The 20,050-nt window shown below is 37.4% G+C and overlaps 1 protein-coding gene across 4 annotated transcripts in view; it reads left to right on the top strand.

Moving 5' to 3' along the window:
* veph1 (ventricular zone expressed PH domain-containing 1) overlaps positions 1-10,540 on the top strand; it is a 90,365-nt gene extending 79,825 nt beyond the window's left edge. For all 4 annotated transcript variants that reach the window (XM_039825785.1, XM_039825802.1, XM_039825778.1 and 1 more), the window contains 3 exons: positions 7,026-7,162; positions 9,672-9,725; positions 10,096-10,540. In XM_039825785.1, coding sequence (XP_039681719.1) covers positions 7,026-7,162; positions 9,672-9,725; positions 10,096-10,278 — 374 coding nt within the window. In that variant the 3' untranslated portion in view covers positions 10,279-10,540. The remainder of the gene's footprint in view (positions 1-7,025; positions 7,163-9,671; positions 9,726-10,095) is intronic.
* The last annotated feature ends 9,510 nt before the right edge of the window (positions 10,541-20,050 follow it).

Here is a 20,050-nt window from a genome sequence, read left to right as displayed (position 1 = left end):
AGTACCATATGTTTGCACTAGCTTGGCAGGACTGGGATCAGGTTTCATTTCCGTCTGAGGTTTTATAGCTTTATTATCAGATTTTTTATATGACTCTTTTAATAATTATTGTTCTTTTTTACTTGACTGTTGTTTGTTGAACATTATATTTGTTGTTTCTGTTATGCCTCTTGTGTGGTTGGCTGACTGTAAATGTTTTTTTGCACTCAGGTCACTCTTAAAACCGAGATCTTGATATCAAAGAGACTGTCTGTCTTAAATAGAGTAACATAGCATAGTGGTAACATACTGTACTGTAGGGTTTGAGTGTCCAAGCAGGACCAGGGCTGTGTGTGTAGGTGCACAGCTTTGCAGCAAGCTAATCACACTTCCAAAAGTTAGCCTTTGAGGTTTTTACTGGAGGCAATTGTGAAACTGTGAAAACAGTATTGGAAGGCCAATTCAATGATAGTGATTACAAATCAGAAAAACGTTTAATTGTATGCACTTCATAACACCGAGTTGTGTTTCACACACCATTAGGGTCATATTATGTATCATGTTGTACATGTTGTTTGTGTTTTTTATGGCTGCAGCGTGGGTTAAGTGCCCAAGACAAATGTCCCACCTTGCTAGGAGAATAAAGACAATCTTGAATCTTAAATATACATAAAGTCGAAAAGAGTAAAAGTAAAAAGAGTAAAATAAATAACAGTTATATTTCAGCAGTGAATTAATATTTAACTAAAGCTACTTTTAATGTTTTTATTAGCTTGGCTAGCAGTAAACTGCTCTGAAACTGTGTCAGTAGTGGTTGCTCCTAGCAACAGAATGTTCCATTGAAACAAACTGCTTCTATTCTGAAACATGTTTTTGCAAAGCTAGACATGTTACAAGAAGTATTTTTCTCTTGGTAATGACTTGGCATTTTTTCCAGTTATGAAATTCTATCACTCAAAAAGGAAACGCTTCTTCTCACTCTTCGTCCTCATGTTGTCTTTCTCCAGCCAAATGCTACAAACACTAAACCATAGACATTAATACACAAATGTACTCATACATTATAAAAGGCAAACAAATTGACACATACAGAAACACTTCTTCTCACTCTTCGTCCTGATGTTGTCGTTCTCCAGCCAAATGCTACAAACACTAAACCGCACACATTGATACACAAATGTACTCATGTTATAAAAGGCAAACAAATTGACACATACAGACATGAAGGTTTTTTTCATGTTTGGACCTGATGGCATAATTAGGCTTGTTTCGAGGGACAGCTGTTTCTACTAATGATTTGTGTTGGACACTTAACTCCTGTCACAGTTTTGAAATCCTGTCAGTCACTCCCATGAAGCTCAAAATGTAGCACCTGAGTATTTAGATTCAGAAATAAAATTGGTTATGGATGATCTGACCACACACGGACAGCCCTAAATACAGTTTTTTATGATCGCTATGACACTTTTTTCAATACTTTTAACAACTTTCCTAAACTCTTAACGCACCAACACACCTACAACACACAATTGACAAAACAGTTCATTTCATGCTCAAAAATCACACATTGTAAACTAAACTCCAACACTAATTTCCAAAATACAATAATACACTAACACAACACACTAAGTCTACCAAAACACTGCAAACATGTCCCAAACTCAAATAATACTTCCAGAACAACATCTGTTCTCTTCCAACAGGAACATTTAGTCAGTCATAGACCAATGTCATAAAAACATTAATATCAGGTGGAATTACAGAAACTGCATTATTTTATATGTGTCAGGTCTGCTCCTTATACAATAGACAATAGTGATTGTATTGATTATAAATTATGCTTTGCACTGCAGTTTCGTTTGAAGCCTCTCTTAATTTTGTTATGGTGGGTTTAGGCAACAACATGTTGGTTTAGTAAATGCATGCATTTTGTTTCCTTTGCTGCAGAAATTCAATACAAAAGATGAATGACCCATCTCAGAGAAGCTTTATAGAATGTACGGTTTATAAAAAAAGAGAAGACAGAGACAGAATTGTTGCAGTAAAGGCTCTATTTGCAACAACAATTGGACAAAACAAATATTATATCATGAGACAATACAAAATATTCAAACAGAATATGCCACAGAAAAAAAAAATATCTTTAATCTAATCTGCCCGGTCTTCTGCATTTGGCCACATATTCTCATCCACATCACACCTGATATCGTCTCTGGCAAGGCATATTGGGAAGAATCTTTTGGCATGCCTTATCCACCCCTGGCAGTGTTCAGCTGTGATGTCTTGGCATGTAGCATCCATTGCATCCAGGAGGGAACGGTAACTTTGGCCCTTTTGCCAATTATGTTACTTCCGCGCTGATGCCTTTTTGCCAAGTTAAAGCCAGCCTCGTCAATGTAGATCATTTCATGTGGGACTTGATTGGTCTCCAACACCATGACTCTCTGAAAGTAATCAGACATGGTATGTGTAAATGCTTTGCTGTATAGCTACTGTATGTCCTACTGTACTTCAGGTTTATAGAGTAGTTTACTGCAAAACATACTATGTATAGTACAGTAATGACTGTATTGCAAAACCTTACCTGGATGTATTGGCAACGGAGTTCTTTGATGCGCTCACCTATCGCTTCAAAAGGAACTTTGTAACGTTGTTTCATTCAGACTCTGTGTTTAGCCAGAGTCCGAGAAATGGATGTTATGCTGATTGCTGCAATGTTCCCAAAGACAAAGTTGTCCTCTACAGCTCTGGACTGAATGTCCTTCAGTTTTATGTCATTGTCAGCAATCACCATGTTGACAATACCAAGTTCCTGTTCTTCATTTAGGAGCTTTCCTATGCTCCCTGATGGAGGTAGACATTGAATCCTTAGAGAGACAAAATGCAGTTAGATGTTAGGACCGGAGGCATACTGTCACTGTAATACATGGTACACAAAAATATTTAACCTTTGCAGTAGGAGGAGCCCTTAGAAAATATCCTACCTGTTGGTTTCTCGAAAAGTCCGGACAATGGATGCCACTGTGTCCCGGCTGAGATTTGGCTGTACTCGTTCACCAGCCTCTCTGTATGATAGCCCTTGGTTTATGACATGGTCTATGATAGTAGCTCTTTACGCTAGCTCTGGCCCTTCTTTGAGCACAACCACGCATTCTGACTCTTCTACCTCTAACTTGTCCTCGTCCAGGCATTCCTCTCCCTTGCCCTTGTCCCACTCCTCTCCCTTGTCCTAGCACTCATCTCTCCCTCGTGCAGGCATTTTACTTACTTTGTTTGTGTTGCTCTATATTGTTCCTTTTCCACACAAGATCAGCCAAAATAGGTCCTCTTTTATGTACTACCATATGGTCATGTGATTGAAAGAACCTCAACAGCTGAGTGTGTTTCCTAGATGCGAATCAGCTGTGATCGATCTATTTGCATAGCTTCAATCAGCTGTTTCTCAGTAGCAATGGAATAAAATGCAGGGGATATATTTGTGTTTCAATTTACAATATGTACAGCTGTTCACTGTGACTTTATCTTTATCTGTTCTGACATACAGTGTGAAAGCATTTGTAAATTGGTCAGTAGAAATCCATTGTTTTGGTATTGGTTGAGCTTGTGTGTAAAAGAAGTTCAAGCATTTTAAATTTGTGTTAACAAATGTCATTTTGTGTCAAAGCAACAAGAAATGTGTTAAATGTATAGCCTACACAGACAGATGTGCTAACTGTGTTAAGAGTTTAGGAATGTTGTTAAAAGTATTGAAAAAAGTGTCATAATGATCATCAAAAACTGTAAAAGCATGCATGCAGCAGAAACTTACTGAGGACACATTGGGATCTGATCGAAGGCAATGCTCAGCGGACATCACCTATATTTGTTTGTGACTTAGTGTGTGCATTGGAAAGAATGTAAAATGTAAATGTTTTACTCACAGGATTGGCATCCCAGTGAATCACCAGTAAAATATAGAAAGCATTCAAATACAAAACCTCATCCAGTCATACTCAGCAGCCAATAATCTAACTACTGTTGCTACTGTTAAATGTATGGATGCACCACTTTTAGCTGTAAAACTAAAGGGTCAATTCACTTAAATGACTAAAACAAAAGTCTCACTTAACCGTAGTGATATTTAATCTTAGAGAACAGTTTGGGTTTTATTTGCCTAATAATCCAAAATGGCTAGATAACAAAAGAAGTAAGTGAGAACTGTAATGACATTGGGTGACCTGATCCTTCAAAAGAAAGATTAATAAAGGAATCAATGTTTCTGTTATGCAATGCATAGCATGGTGTTCTTTATTATATTGTATTGTGTAATGAACAGGGCTGCAGTTTAGGATTATTATTATTATTATCGATTGTATACTATTTTTTAATTAATCAGTTTATAATTGTGTCTATCAAATGTCCAAACATACAATTAAATGTCTATAAAAAGTTATCAAACCCTGAAATAATGACTTGTAATGCTATAAAAATTTAGTTTGGCCCTCTGTCAAAAAACTGAAAGCTATTTGATTTATAACTATGTGAAACAGATGACCTTTTGTTTGGCATTAGGCACCTCTGTGAATCATCTGTAATCATGCCCACACATTGCAGTAATCTTTGTCTGATTGACTTATCATCGTGGATACAAAGAGTGGCTCTGTTTGGTGGTTAACATCTCAAGTCCTGGTTTACTGGCACCAAACCTGAACCAGCCAGAACATCTCTGTGTTCTGGTCTGGAGATCACAGTCTCTCAGAGTACACTGTCACACATATCAACCTCTGATCACTTTAATTAATCCATTTCATGTTGGTCAGAACAAAATAAGCAGGTTGTTTGTATTCAAGAAAAACACCCATGAACACAAAAAACACATGCATACAGTTATAGACACACACACACACACACACACACACACACACACACACACACACACACACACACACACACACACACACACACTCACTCTCAAATCAGTACTTGAGCCAACTCAGTGCAGGAGGTTGATGTGAGTGTGAGTGTTTCTAATCAGACCAGTCCAGACTCGACTGTGGGAGTTCTCCTCTGTCTGATCACAGACAAAATGCTTTTGCTTTGATTTAAACTGAACAGCTTATTAATGTTGACTACAAGTTGATAAGTTCAAGTTTGTTTTTATCCCACAATATAATGCAAATAAAATCCAAAGTGCTTAGGGGTTATAAAACATTACGACTAAGAACACAATAACAGGAATAAATAAAAGTAAAGGAAATTGAGAACAGAATAGGATTAATGATGTAAGTCTCAGTTCCGCAGGGTGGCTGCGCTGTGCTTAAGATGCACATATGCTCAATGTTATCCCACTTTATCTGGAGAAAGTCATGGGGATAAGAAAAGGGTAGGTGCTTTGTGACCTGAGAGATAATTTTCCTATGACAGGGGTCTCAACGTAAATTACCTGGAGGTCATGAGCCCGGTTGCTTATTCCTAGAGGGATGCGATTAAACACTTGGTGGTATTTAAAAAAAATAAATAAACACTAAATTTAAACTGTATACACTTCAAAGTTGAGGCATATTGCTCTCCATGTTTAGTAGAGTAATGCCACTGAGATTGTTTTCCTGAGAACAACAGCTTTCTCTTTGCAAATGAGACGAAGTGGTCACATTAAACTCCAAGAGAAAAATAATCAGTTGTCCATCTCTACTGCAGTCTGTCCTCCAGGTCAATCTTTCTTGTGGGTTTAAAAGGAGTAATATTTTGATTTTGTTAAATCAAAAGGTCTTTTATGCTCTGATGTAATAGCCTTGCTAGAAAATGAAATGATTACTGTAAACTAAAAGAGTGGGGATAAATCCAAATTGGAAAAATGGAATTTGCAAGCCAGATGTAAAAATAAATCATAACCATTTAGGGAGTCTTATTAAATTGTCTCGTGGGCTGAATCTGGCCTGTCCTGTTGTATAACAATCAACCCACAGAGTTGAGAAACTTGCTGGTTAGTAGTTGGTTGCAAAACATGCCACATTATTTATTTCACAACCACCATTTTCACTTATTATTTACCTTTAGGGCTTTTCTGGCAACATAGCTCATGAACACAGTGCTGTTCACTGGCAAATTAAAGTTTTTTAAATTAAATTAAATTCAAGCAGCACGGGAGCCCAATGGTTAGCACTGTGGCCTCACAGCAAGAAGGTACCGAGTTTGAACCCTGGTCATCCCGGGCCTTTCTTTTTTTTTTTCTTTTTTTTTTAAGATTATTTTTTGGGTCTTTTTCCACCTTTATTTTTGATAGGACAGCTAGGTGACAAAGGGGAGAGAGAGGGGGAAGACATGCAGGAAATCGTCACAGGTCGGATTCAAACTCTGGACCTCTGCGTCAATGCATCACATTGGTGGTGTTAGAGAGTAGTCCTCCCCCCTGAAGCGCTTTGAGTGTCTATGATAAAGCGCTATATAAATGTAATGAATTATTAAAGGTCCCATGACATGGTGCTCTTTGGATGATTTTATATAGACCTTAGTGGTCCCCTAATACTGTATCTTGACCAACTGCCACTTTGCTCGTTTGAAAGCCATGATGTCTCTCTTTCAGATGGGCAGGCCAAATTCTCTGGGCGGGCAAAGCAGAGAAAGGGGAGGTAACCTTGCTCCTTATGACCTCATAAGGAGGAGATTCCAGATCGGCCCATCTGAGCTTTCATTTTCTCAAAGGCAGAGCAGGATACCCAGGGCTCAGTTTACACCTATCACCATTTCTAGCCACTGGGGGACCATAGGCAGGCTGGGGGAATGCATATTAATGTTAAAAAACCTCAAAGGGAAATTTTCATGCCATGGGACCTTTAATTATTAATTAAAGTCTCAAATTTCAGACCCCCACCGGCTCATGAATGCATCATAGTGGCAGACCTTTCAGATCAATCTATTGATGGTCAGCTGTAATGCAAAGTAAATTGGCAAATCATAAAAAAGCTGTTATTTTATTGCGGTCTGTCTTTCATTCTTTTTATTTCGATTTCTTCCTTTGTTTCTTTCTACCTCTGTGTCAACTGTTGTGTGTTTGTGTGGCCCTCTAGTTGTGAACCAGGAGGGACAGCCTCTGATTGAGGGGAAGCTGAAGGAAAAGCAGGTCCGCTGGAAGTTCATCAAGCGCTGGAAAACCCGCTACTTCACCTTGGCAGGAAATCAGCTACTCTTCCGAAGAGGCAAATCAGTACGTAGCCAATGAAAATGAAACCAGGGACACGTACACTGTCCCTGGCACTTCATTTATGTTCTGTGTCATTTGAATCATGATGAAACTCTGTATGAAACAGTGGAAATCTCATCTCGTGATAAGCTTAACTGTCCCTCAGGAGCATCCAGTGAATCAGCCTGTAACAAACCTTGGCCCCGGGAAGCACACTTGGGGTACTCCCAAGGCCAAAGCATGATGCTGCAACAACATGAGTCACTCTCACCCACTATAACTCAAAGCAGATAGCATTACGCACAAGTAGCAAACACAGTGCAGGAGGTACTGCCTCGTACAGTATGTGTGAGTAAAAAAAAACATTTTCATCTGAGCCAAGGTGAGGTTGCAACACCAGTTTTTTCTCTAACTTCCCTGTGTTTGCTGGTAACTTCCTGTAAGTCATCTACAAGAGTGAAAAAAACTAATTACAATTGAAATAATTTCCACAGCCAACAGGAGATTGGGTGTCCTTTAGATCTTTAGACATGTTTATACAATCAGCTCCCCAAAACTCGGCAAGGCACGACATCACAGAGGAATATCTGGAAATAGTGGGATATTCTGTGGTGGTTGAAACGCAGAAGTAGAGTTGAGCTCTCTTTTTCTTTTTTTACTCCTAACAATAGTCTTTGTACTCCTATCCAGATGGCAATGGATTCCTCTCTTTTTTGCAGCAGCCACAAATTGGAAAGGTTTTGTGTCTTTGTTCTCTGAGCTCAGTCTATCTTTCCCAGTATGTTCTTGAGGTAGTTGGTATGTTGTGAAAGACCTTTTCCCAAATGGGGAGTGAGATTAAGAATCAAAATAATGTGTTGTTTCTTCCACATTGAATGGTCGAGCAGCTTTTGCACTCTGAGAGGTTTGAAACATTCCCCAAAACCCCACAAATATTCTATTTGTTATTATATATCTATTCTATATTCTATAGGATACCTATTTTCTCTATATTGTAGCTTATTGCCCAATGCACCTCCTCTGAATACTGTATTCCCACCCTAATTGGGACCAGACAAAGAGTGATACCAAACTACAGGCAGGCCTGGCCTTCATGCATCAATACAGAAAAAATAGAGAGAGAGAGAAGATTAAAATAGTATGAGTACCTTATCCAGCTGTCCTTTACTGGCTTTTTCTGTGGAAAAATGTGGCACATCTTGTTTTATATTAAGTCCATGTAAAGGAAGTATCGTTTTTTTGTTTTTGATGCTGAAATCCACTGTATGCCAATTTCCTACCATCCAGTCAGCCATTAGTTTCCATTTATTACACTGTTGATACACCTAGAACTTGCTTGTGTTAGGTAATTCAGTATAGTTAATATGTCTTTTTATATTTTTGTTAGTGGAACTTATCATATAAATGCTGGCCGCTTAGCTATGGTGCGTTCACTTGCTCTGAGAACCTCCAAAATCCAACATGTCATTTATTTACAGGGTGATTTAATTTGTCCGACAATAAGGGCAGGATTGACACAAAAAGCAAACATGCACATCATGAACGGGGTAACTTGACAGCACATAAAGTGGTTCTATTCAGCAGCCTGGCTTCATAGCAGCAACATTGTCTCCTAAAATGCAAGTTGTCAAATGCAATGAAAGAATGTATAAGTTACACATTAAAGATACAAAATACTACAACAAAACATTAGTGAGGTGTGTTTAGTTTAAGTATTATAAGACAATAATATGTTACACTTATACTTTCTGGTTAGGATATTATTTTCCATCGACCATATGGCTAAAATCAATCAAATGTCCATTTAAATCACTGTATGAATCCACTGACATGAATCTTCTGTGGGAAACATCAGACCCTCAGCACAGCCAGCCAGGAGGTAAAACTGTGAACATGTCTCCACACACACACACACACACACACACACACACACACACACACACACACACCAGAAAGGATGTGGGCAGTTGCCATGAGTGTTACAGTATGTGGTTTAAACCACATAACTAACGATGGCGTAAGAAGACTTGACTGTGGTGCAGTACACACACACACACACACACACACACACATTCAAAATTACACTGTGCAGCGGAGCTGGAGGATTTAATGTTCCTGCCCTGGAGAAGCAACAGAACAATGAAGTGTAATTGTTCATTCTGTGAATGTTTTTTTTCTGAGGTAGTACACACTGCAAACAACACTGTGACACAGTATTGTGATGCTGAAATCAGGAGGCTACATCGGACAGAGTGGCAACAAGTATTCATATGCTTAAAATGTACAGAGAGCTTTTTAATTTGTCTGAAGATTTCTTGTTGCTTATTTGACTGGCAAAAAACACTTTCTAGTTATTCAGCAGGTTAACCAAACATAAGATCGTCTTATAAAAGATGATACATTTTAATAGCATAAACTGCCAAACAGTATATAAATAGAATATTATAAATATCTAATTTCTTAAGCCTGCATTAACTTAATTAGACTTATATGATTATTATTTTTTGTTACTTCTCTTATGTTGTCCCCACAGAAGGATGAGCTGGATGACATCCCTATTGAGCTGAGCAAGGTGCAAAGTGTCAAGGTGAGGAGTTACATTCATACAATCATCATCCTTCAAAAACCTGCTCTTTTAATCTTTATCTTTTAATCTTCACCACTGATCATGTTTTTGCATTAGTATTAGTGTCATGGCTGTGGTTTTTACATAGTAGTTTTTACAGGTTACATTGTTGTCATTTTAAAGCTATTAATATCATCTGATCATGTTACAGTGTACTGTGGGTAGTGTCTAAATCATTCCCTAGCAGAGTTTATTTGATTTTAAGAAGGCAAATCACATCCCCAAATACTATTACAGCTGGACAGTGAATAACTGTAACGTCAGAAACAAGAGGGCTACATAAAGTTGATGTGTGAGTTTGTCATCTTCTTCTCCTCCTCTTTCTCCATAGGTGGTAGCCAAGAAGCGGCGTGATCGGGGCTTACCGCGGGCCTTTGAGATCTTCACGGACAGTAAGACATACGTGCTGAAAGCTCAGGATGAGAAACACGCTGAGGAGTGGCTGCAGTGCATCAACGTTGCCGTGGCTCAGGCAAGAGAGAGGGAGAACAGAGAGGCAACCACCTACCTGTGAGAGCACCACAGTTAACTAATGAGGACACATACTGTACATGTGCAGACTATACATGCCATGCATACAAACTCATACATACACAAACAAGCATACACTGAGTAATATTTTGATTGTCTGTACACAGAAGCACACAACATCCACTCCCAGGGGCATAACTTTGAATGTGTAATATACACCGTACCTATCAACAACAAAACTAATTGTTATGCAGTATTTTTCTTTAAATAAACCAGCAATAAAAGACTGTATGGTGTGTATCCAACCAGAATGAAGGATGTTACTGTTACTCACTGTTACACCATGGACTCACTGATGCAGCTACAACTGTGGACCATCATAAATGTATGTTACAGTATATAAGTGTTCAAGGTTGAAGTGACACATGATCTTCACTTGACTGGATACAGTATGGACATTTCACCTTCTTCTGCTTGAGCCCAGACACTACTATGAGCTTCAACAACCAATCAAAACCAGCATCTGTTGAAACTTGGGATTTTATGAGTTTAATGATGCATGATAATTGACATGTATTTGAGGCAATAGTAGTATTAAGCAATAAAGACATTATAGAAGCACAGACCTCATAAGGACTTGAAGAAATAATGACGCTGAACAGTTTATCTTGGAAGGATGAGGAAGAGGAGTCTAATGGACAGCAGATGGGGGCGGCATTCAGTACTCAAATAATGTGTCCATCTGTGTAAGAGAGAGTATGATGCAGCCTTAAAGGAATAGTTCAACATTTTGGGAAACACGCTTCACTTTCTTGCCAAGTGTTAGATGAGAAGATTGATATGACTTTTGTGTCTGTACACTAATTATGAAGCTATAGCCAGAAGACAATTAGCTTAGCTTAGCATAAATGCAGAGGGAAACAGCTAGTGTGGCGTATTAAGAATTATAACATCAGTAGACTATAAGCTGCAGTTGATTTCAGCATATTGAACCACGGACACATACATTAAACATTTGACCAAGGGAAAAACATTGCTGAGAACATAAAACTATTTAAAGGTCTCCTTAATGTGTCATATTAACAGGATATTGAGCTGGGGAGCAGAGAACCCTGATAACATAGACACGCTTCCGCTGGTTGCCTGACATCCAGAGGTGTCAAGTACCAATGTACAAATACTTTGTTACCTTACTTAAGTAGAAATTTTTGGTATCTATACTTTACTGGAGTAATTATTTTACAGCAGACTTTTTACTTCCACTCCTTACATTTTTACGTAATTATCTGTACTTTCTACTCCTTACATTTTAAAAATAGCCTCGTTACTCCTATATAGACAACCATACAAGGGTAATTGTTACTAAGCCTGCCCTGCACCAATTTTCTTATACAGTTTTGTTATCCTACATCCGTTGCCCTCACAGATTCCTGCAGCTAAGCTTGGATGTACATTTACATTCCAATAAAGGCTATTGATAACATGCCTCTGAAGTTTGACTTTTTTGCACCATTACAATACTTATAGGCAACTAGTCATCATATATTCCGCTCCATGAAACACATGTTAATGCTCAGTAGTACACATATATGGTTCTTTAATGTATTTGCATTGTACTAAAATGCGTTCATTTTCAATGGGCATAAATGAGGCTGAAACAGGTGCATCCCAAATTTTTCAACATTAACATTTTAAGATAACTTATTATAGTCATTATGGCCTTTAGAAAAAAATTTTTTTGTGGAGGTGGGGTAGTGCACTAGGCCCCTGTGGCGCGGCATAAGCTTTTGTCCTTAATGGCATTTTTTTCCCCTTACATTACTTTTACTTTTATACTTTAAGTAGTTGTGAAACCGGTACTGTTACAGTTTTACTTAAGTAAAAAGCTAGAGTTGATAGTTCAACTTCTACAGAAGTCTTTTTAAACCCTAGTTTCTATACTTCTACCTGAGTAATGAATGGGAATACTTTTGACACCTCTGCTGACAACCTAATGCTGACGTAAAGACTCCCTCATATATCCCCCTGTAATACCACAACTTCTACCTTAAGACAAAGCCAAGCTAACGGTTCCCCCATTTCCAGCGTTTATGCTAAGCTATGCTAACCAGCTTGCTATCTTCATATTTACCCTATCGACATGACAGCGATATTGATCTTTGTATCTAACTCTTGACAAGAAAGCGAAAAAGCGTATTTCCTAAAATGTGGAACTATTCCTTTAGTATACATATTGTTATAATGTGGAATATATTGATATGATATATATTGTTTTAAAATAATTTGTATATGATTTTTTCATATTTTTGATCTATACTGTCATTTTCATCGCTAACAACTTTTTCAGTAGGCAACGGCTCAAGTTGAGTGATTTAAAAATCTGAACTTTTTTCTCCAAGATATAAGAGCACCTTTTTTCTGTTTCTGCTGTTGTACTAAAGTGGCTTATGAAGCAAGGCCCCGAAGAGTTAGTAAAGTGGTCAGATTTCAGATTTTTTGCAATCTCGATACTGTATGGACCGGGCTATTTTTGGCTTTCCTGAACATTCAGTCAACTTTTATTTATCCTCGAGAGATCATTAAGGGGAGACCCTGTTGTCATCGAGTCAGAACAACAACACAGAAAGTACAATCATAAGAAATATGGAAAGACAATAAAACATTCAGAATTGGAAAATGATATGATACATTTGGATAATATGGATGCAGAGGAAAATACAACAAGACACGTTTGCAACAATTCACTCAAGGAGCAGTGTCAGCTCAACTGTTTCTTAATAGTGAAGTTTAAACCACTGGTTTCTAAGAAAACGTTGAAGTAAATTAGTGTTGTGGATTTAGAAACTGTGCCAGTTCAGTCATATTGATTTCACGATTTAGGGAAAGGTTTTGTTAAGACAGCGAGAGACTCGCCATCTCTGTAATTTTAAAACAGGCCCTTTCCAAAGGTTACAGTTTTAAAACGTGTATGTTTTGTGGTCTTGGGTTTAAACTGTGAGATTAAACAAGGTGGAAGTGAGCATCTGGCTGTTAACATTTGAGCTCCAGTTTTTCCTCTGATTTCAGAGGACTGAGACAGTCTCAGTTTTTACATCTTTATAACTTTCCACCTGAAACAATCCCAGCCTGTGGCAGTACATATGTAGAGCACTATAACTCCCTTATGTAACTCACCAACCAGGATGCAGATGACAAACATGTCTTGACCCAGTTAAGCTCTGAACTGCCTGCACCACACATTCACAGTCAGCCGTGGCAAATCAATTATTATTTATGACTTTGATCTTTATGTGGATGAGTCTGCCCAGACGTGGAAGCATTGCTCTCTTCTTTAATATGTAATGCTTTTGGTTTTGATTGAATAAATTAAATGCAATGTTTGGAATATGTAAGAAATGCCTAAGGTGGTCTAAATCGTAACTCGTGTGACAGACAAGCACATTTTCTTAACCCTTAACTTTTCATCTAGCGCCACCATCAGGTAGACATTTTTATTTTATTATGACCAAATACCTTTCTATACATTCCCACTAGCCTCAGTTGTACTTTGTGTTTAGTACTTTAGTATTATCAAATGTTAGCATACTAAGACACTAAACGAAAATAATGAACATGCTAAACTTCAGCATGTTAACATTGTCATTCTAAAAACGTTAGCATGCTGACATTAGCATTTAGCTCGAAACACCCACGCTAGCGTGGACTCATCTAGTTTGATCTATAGAACACATCAGAATTAGGATAACCATCGCTGTCCCTTTAAACGCTTATCCACTATCATTTGTCCTAAAGCAAACAAGCTTATGTGTCAGGTTTAACGCCTCGGGACATTTAGTTATACATATATACACAGTACACACACACACATATTACTTGACCACAGTTACTGGCAAGCAACTAGGAAATCCACGGCCACTCATAAGTGAAGTTCAGAAAGTCCTTACTACAATTTTACCCTTTTCAGCTGCACTAGTGTTGATTTATTTGTATTTGAGGTGAATGTCTGATCATATGAACGTCAATGTTGTCTAGAAATAACAATATGAACGCTCTCAGCCATCACGCTGCCATGTGGGCCTAGTTTCCAAGCCTGGGGGGCCAGCATTTACAGCCAAAATGAGCATTTGTTTAAGGGTACTTTACTCGAATGAAATACATCTGTAGGCAGCTGTGTAAATAGACTGGAAGATAGATACTGTAGCATGTGTCTATGTATCTATCTACCTACCTATCTATCCGTCTATCTGTCAGTCTGTCTGTCTTATCTATCTATCTATCTATCTATCTATCTATCTATCTATCTATCTATCTACCTATTGTCTCACACTGGACAGTAGTGAGCTGTACGTCACATTTACAGGTCAGAAAGCAGATGTCAGAATGAAAACAATGCTGTAGATTTCAACAGTCGCACACACTGCAAATGTGAAGATGATGAGTGTTTCTGAATGTAAAAAAAACATTTTTGAGCATAAATAGCAGCCTTGTGTAAAGAATCATAGAAAAGGCTTTTTTACTTTTTACTTTAGTCGTTAAATTACATTTGATTTTATGTTTGATTTTTTATATAAGGTCAATATTTATTTTTACAAGCGCAATTGTAACTTTTCAATCATTTCTGATTAGATTATGGAAACAATGAATGTCGCTTCTGTGTCTTCCCTTTCCTCTTCCATTGCTTTTATATTACTGTACTAGGAATTACAGTAATACTGCAAACATATGAGTGCTGTATTTTATTGATTGATTATTGATTAAATTGGTATTGTTATGGATTGTAAATTTGCGTGTTGCACCTTTTGCATGTCTGACACTGCCTGACAATTCTCTTTTTCCTGACAGAATTGTACAATAAATCTCTACCAGTGAAATCTCTCTCAAGTATTTCTGTCTGTCCACACCTGGGTTTGGTTTTGGTCATATATAATAAGTAATAAATAAATGAATACAAATACGATAATTAAATACTTTTAATAATGCTTTCCTGGAGCCTCGCAAGAAGAAAAGGAGACACTGATTTGAACAGAGTAGTGATTGTTTTTGTGCAAGACCAGCTTTAACTAATATGTCCAGTTGAATTCCATTATTGGACTGACCCACTGAGCCTTGCCCACAGTGATAGTGATACTCTGGCCAAAATCTCCTATCTGTTGCTTCAGTGCTCTCCTGAGAGGATGCACACACACAAACACTGACAGCAGTATACTAAAATTATTCCATATGCCCACCAATTAAACCAAAACACTCCTTCCTCCATGCTTGTATCTTGGTACTATTTGTGAAATCCAAAGCGCTTTCTCTGACTCCAAACTCTTCAGATTGGATCTCTCTCCCGCAGTCATTCTTTCTTGATTGTTGTGATCCAAAATCAGTTTCACACATCAGCTGAACTGAGGCTGACAAAGCAGATTACTTGGCATTCCCAAAGTTCCATTATTTTCCCATTTCAAGCATTCAAAAGTACTTGAAGAGACAGATATGTTGCACAGGAATGGAAAAAAGGCAGAGCAGAACAGCTCAACCACGAGCTTTAGAGGATGACTCAGTGCGAGGTATTTTGGACCCTATGGCAATAAGTACGGATTGTATGAGTGTATGACATTTGACACAATTATAGGCATGGAGTCTATCATTAATGCTTGTTAACAGCAGAAAGCACCAAACCTCTTGAGCTGTTAGAGTTTTAGTGGGAGCATGTAATCCCAACAAATAAGTTGTTGACCGAAAACGTTACCTGGAATTACCTATTTCACGCACTTCTGCGACCCTGATCTTTTTCAATTTTTTATGGCATACTATACTGACTTTTCATTACTTTTTTATTTTATGACATAAGCTACTATACTATGACCTTTTTATGATAATTGTATGACATAATATACTGTTATATGACATTTGTTATGGCATGCTATACAAAGATTATTTTATATGACAATTTCTAAGGCATTTGTTATGGCATGCTATTGACTTTTTTGACATACTATACTATGACTAGAACAATGTTATGGCATAATATTCTATTTTATGAGATTTGTTATGACATACTGTACTATACTGTGACTTTTTTATGACAATTTTATGACATACTATTTTTTACATTTGTTAAGGCATACTATACTATGACTTTTTTGACATACTGTACTGTGACTTTTTATGATTTGTTTATGGCATACTATACTATGACTTTTTTGACATACTATACTATGACTTTTTATGACATACTATACTATGATTTTTTTGACATATTATACTGACTTTTTTTAAACATAACTATACTATGAGTTTTTATCACTTTTTCCGATATGCTTTGCTGTGACTTTCGACATGCTACACTATGACTTATCACTTTTTTTGACAAACTATACTATGACCTTTTATCACTTTTTTTCGACATGCTATACTATGACTTTTCATCACTTTTTCAACATCATAATATTGAGGTTGTAGCAGAGGCATTCAATCACTATTTTATTGATTCTTTGGCTAACATAGCAAGCACTACACTCCTTCAATAAACACATGTCAATCAGTTTTCAGTTTAATAAACATCACAGTATCAGGTATCACAGACCATTAAATCACTCAGATCATTAAGATGTAAAGATATTTTTGGTATGGATACAGTGATGCTCAAGGAGCTCAGTACATCAGTCACATGCCCCATTACCAAAATTATCAATCTGTCCATTTCACAAAATATGTTCCCAAGCATGTGAAAACCAGCTATTGTTGCTCCCATTTTCAAAAGTGGAGACCCTCATTCCATGTCAAACTACAGACCCATCAGTATATTGCCCACAGTGTCTAAGATTGCAAAGAAACTGATAGCAAAACAAATTATTAACCATCTAAATACCACACACTATGCTCTCCAATGTATGCAGTTTGGCTTTAGAGCAAATTACTCCACCGAGACTGTGACTTGCTTCTTTACTGAAAACATCAGAGCTCTGTTGGACAGAGGTGGGGTTGTTGGTGCTGTGTTCCTGGATCTCAAGAAGGCCTTCGACACTGTCAATCATAAAATCTCAGTTTCAATTTTTCCCCAGATGCGCTTAAATGGATTGAGTCTTACCTCACTGACCGCTCTCAACATGTCAGAGTCCAGTCATTTAAATCAGTGGCCCTCAGTCTGTCCACCAGTCTTCCTCAAGGATCAATTTAGGACCTTTGTTGTTCTCACTTTATATAAATGACCTCCCGTCCGTCTGTTCTGATGTTCCTGTGCATATGTATGCTGATGACACCGTAGTCTATGTTCATGGTAGTCTATATATCTATATATCTCTCAGGTGGCTGAGAAGCTCACTAACTACATGGTTAATATTACAGCTTGGTTGAAACAATCCTGCCTGCAGTTGAACACTTCAAAAACAGTAGCAATGTTCTTCGCCAAGTCCCACAGAAACTTCAGTTTTGAGCCGGATGTTTTAGTGTTAGGGGAAAGGCTGCAGATTGTGTCAGAATACAAATATCTGAGGGTTTTAATTGATTCAAAGTTGTCATTTACATCACATGTAAAAAGGGTCTGTAATCGAATCAAATTCAACCTCAGTGACTTTAGATACATTTGCCATCAAATGTCCACACAGGCAGCAAAAATGTTCATGCACTCTATGATCTTCTCACATATCACTTACTGTTTACCCATTTGGTCACAAGCTAGTGTTACATCTCTGAACCCTTTGCAATCACTTTACAAAAGAACTATTAAAATTCTGGACAAGAAACCAAGCATTTTTCATCATTGTCCAATATTACAAAAACACAGATTACTCAACTGGGAAAACATGGTCAAATATTCAAATCTATGTCTTGTCTATAAAATTATTCACGGTTTATCATCACCTCCTCTCCACCAGTTTGTCAACATCCGAACAGCTGATCAGAGCAGAACCAGAGGTGCAGATTGTATCATTCCATTTAGGAAAAGTGTATTTGGCCAAACTGCTTTTTCTGTTTGAGCTGCTACTGAGTGGAACCTCACCCCCATAACCATCAGAAATATAAATACATATAGTACATTCAAGATCCAGTTAAAGAAATGGCTCATTGATAATCAGAGCTGTCAACATTACCATTAACTTTTAGACCATGTCTTTGTCTGATGTTTGTCTGATTGTTGGTCTGCTATGTTTCTATTGTACATTTTAGCTTAATAGTACTTTTTACCAAATGTATTGTAATTGTTGTATTGTTATGTAAATATGTAATTTTATTTTCTTTTAGGGTGACTTTTACCATAGGGACTGCAGATGAAAAATAACCTTCTGGCTAACTCTGGCATATTGACAGAAATGTATATTAATATGCACTGTCCCTGTAATAAATAAATAAAAAGACCTACTAGTTTTAAGACCTACTTCACAGGAAAGAAGAATTCTAGTAGATGAAGACAAAAGTTGTGTTCCCGTCAGTCTCCTTCCCAACAGTTTTATTTGAAGAGATTAATGCACTTTTCGACATATTATACTATGACCATTTTTTATCACTTTTTCAACATCCTATACTATGACTTTTTATCACTTTTTTCGACATACTATGCTATAACTTTTTCACGAAAACTTAAACTTTCTGTCATTTAGATAGCTTAAGGTGATACGCATATGATTGGAAAGCAGACGGTTGAGTGTTCAAATCTTCAATGTTCTGGTAAGTTTTGAGGTCCAATATACCAAGTGAATGAGACAAATATGCGAAAAACAAAGCTTTCTGTCAGGTTGAATAGCTTAGGGTGATAAGACAATGATTGGAAGACAGAAAGTTGATTGTTCAATGTTTTGGTAAGTTTTTAGGTCCAATATACCAAGTGAAAGAGAAAAACATGCCAAAACAAATGTTTCTCTCTGGTAAGATAGCTTATGGTGATAAGAGAATGTTTGGAAGGCACAAGGTTTTCTGTTCAAATCTTTTATGTTCCAGTAATTTTTCAAGTCAATATAGTATACTGAGTGAAAGACACCAATATGCCCATATCATAAACTTCAGCAATTATTTTCAATACCTCCTTGACAGTAGTGATAGACCGATTTTATCGGCTGGCCGATATATCGGGCTGATATTTGCGTTTTCGACATACTATATTAAGACTTTTTCGACATGCTATACTATGACTCTTTTCAAAATGCTATAGTGTGTGGTACTATACTACATTTTAATGTCTACAAGCATCAATTAAACCATTTACAGTTCTATTCAGTGTGAAAGCCATTAACTCATGTTAATGTCACACTACCAACTCATAAAACAAAAATGTAATACATTGTTGAATTCAATGCCTTACAGCTTATGCATTATGCTTACGGATCATTATTACGTTAGATACAATCGTATCGGAGTGACGGTAGTGAACATCTCAAAACCTACACAGAGTACATTGAATGGCTATAAGACAACTCTTGTTTCTCAGTGGTGTAATTGACCCTTCACCAGCTAAGAAAAGATTTACAGATCTGTCTTGCCAACAGCCAGTTCACACTGTGGATATAATGGCATGTGTGTGACCTGTATGTAAAGGTGCTTTAATGCACATCATAGAAGAGAGTGTTACTCAGTACTTTAACAGTGTGGACTGGCTTTCTGTTTGTGTGGACTGATGCGGCAGTGCTTTCAGTGTGAGTGTGTCATGTCATTGGGCTTTTTGGCAGGTGTAATCACTTCTTGTGTGACAGCTACATGATAAAGAATGTAATTAATACCTGGAAACTTTGAGACAGAACAGCTTCATGACAGAGATGGAGCAGTGGCATAGAGGCAGACATCGATCAAAATCAATATGGAAATGTTCACGAAACCATTGCCTAGTGAAAATATGA

The sequence above is a fragment of the Perca fluviatilis genome, chromosome 2 (genome assembly GCF_010015445.1).
Source record: "Perca fluviatilis chromosome 2, GENO_Pfluv_1.0, whole genome shotgun sequence".
In the NCBI taxonomy this organism is placed as follows: Eukaryota; Metazoa; Chordata; class Actinopteri; order Perciformes; family Percidae; genus Perca; species Perca fluviatilis.
This window is presented reverse-complemented; position numbering and strand designations above follow the sequence as displayed.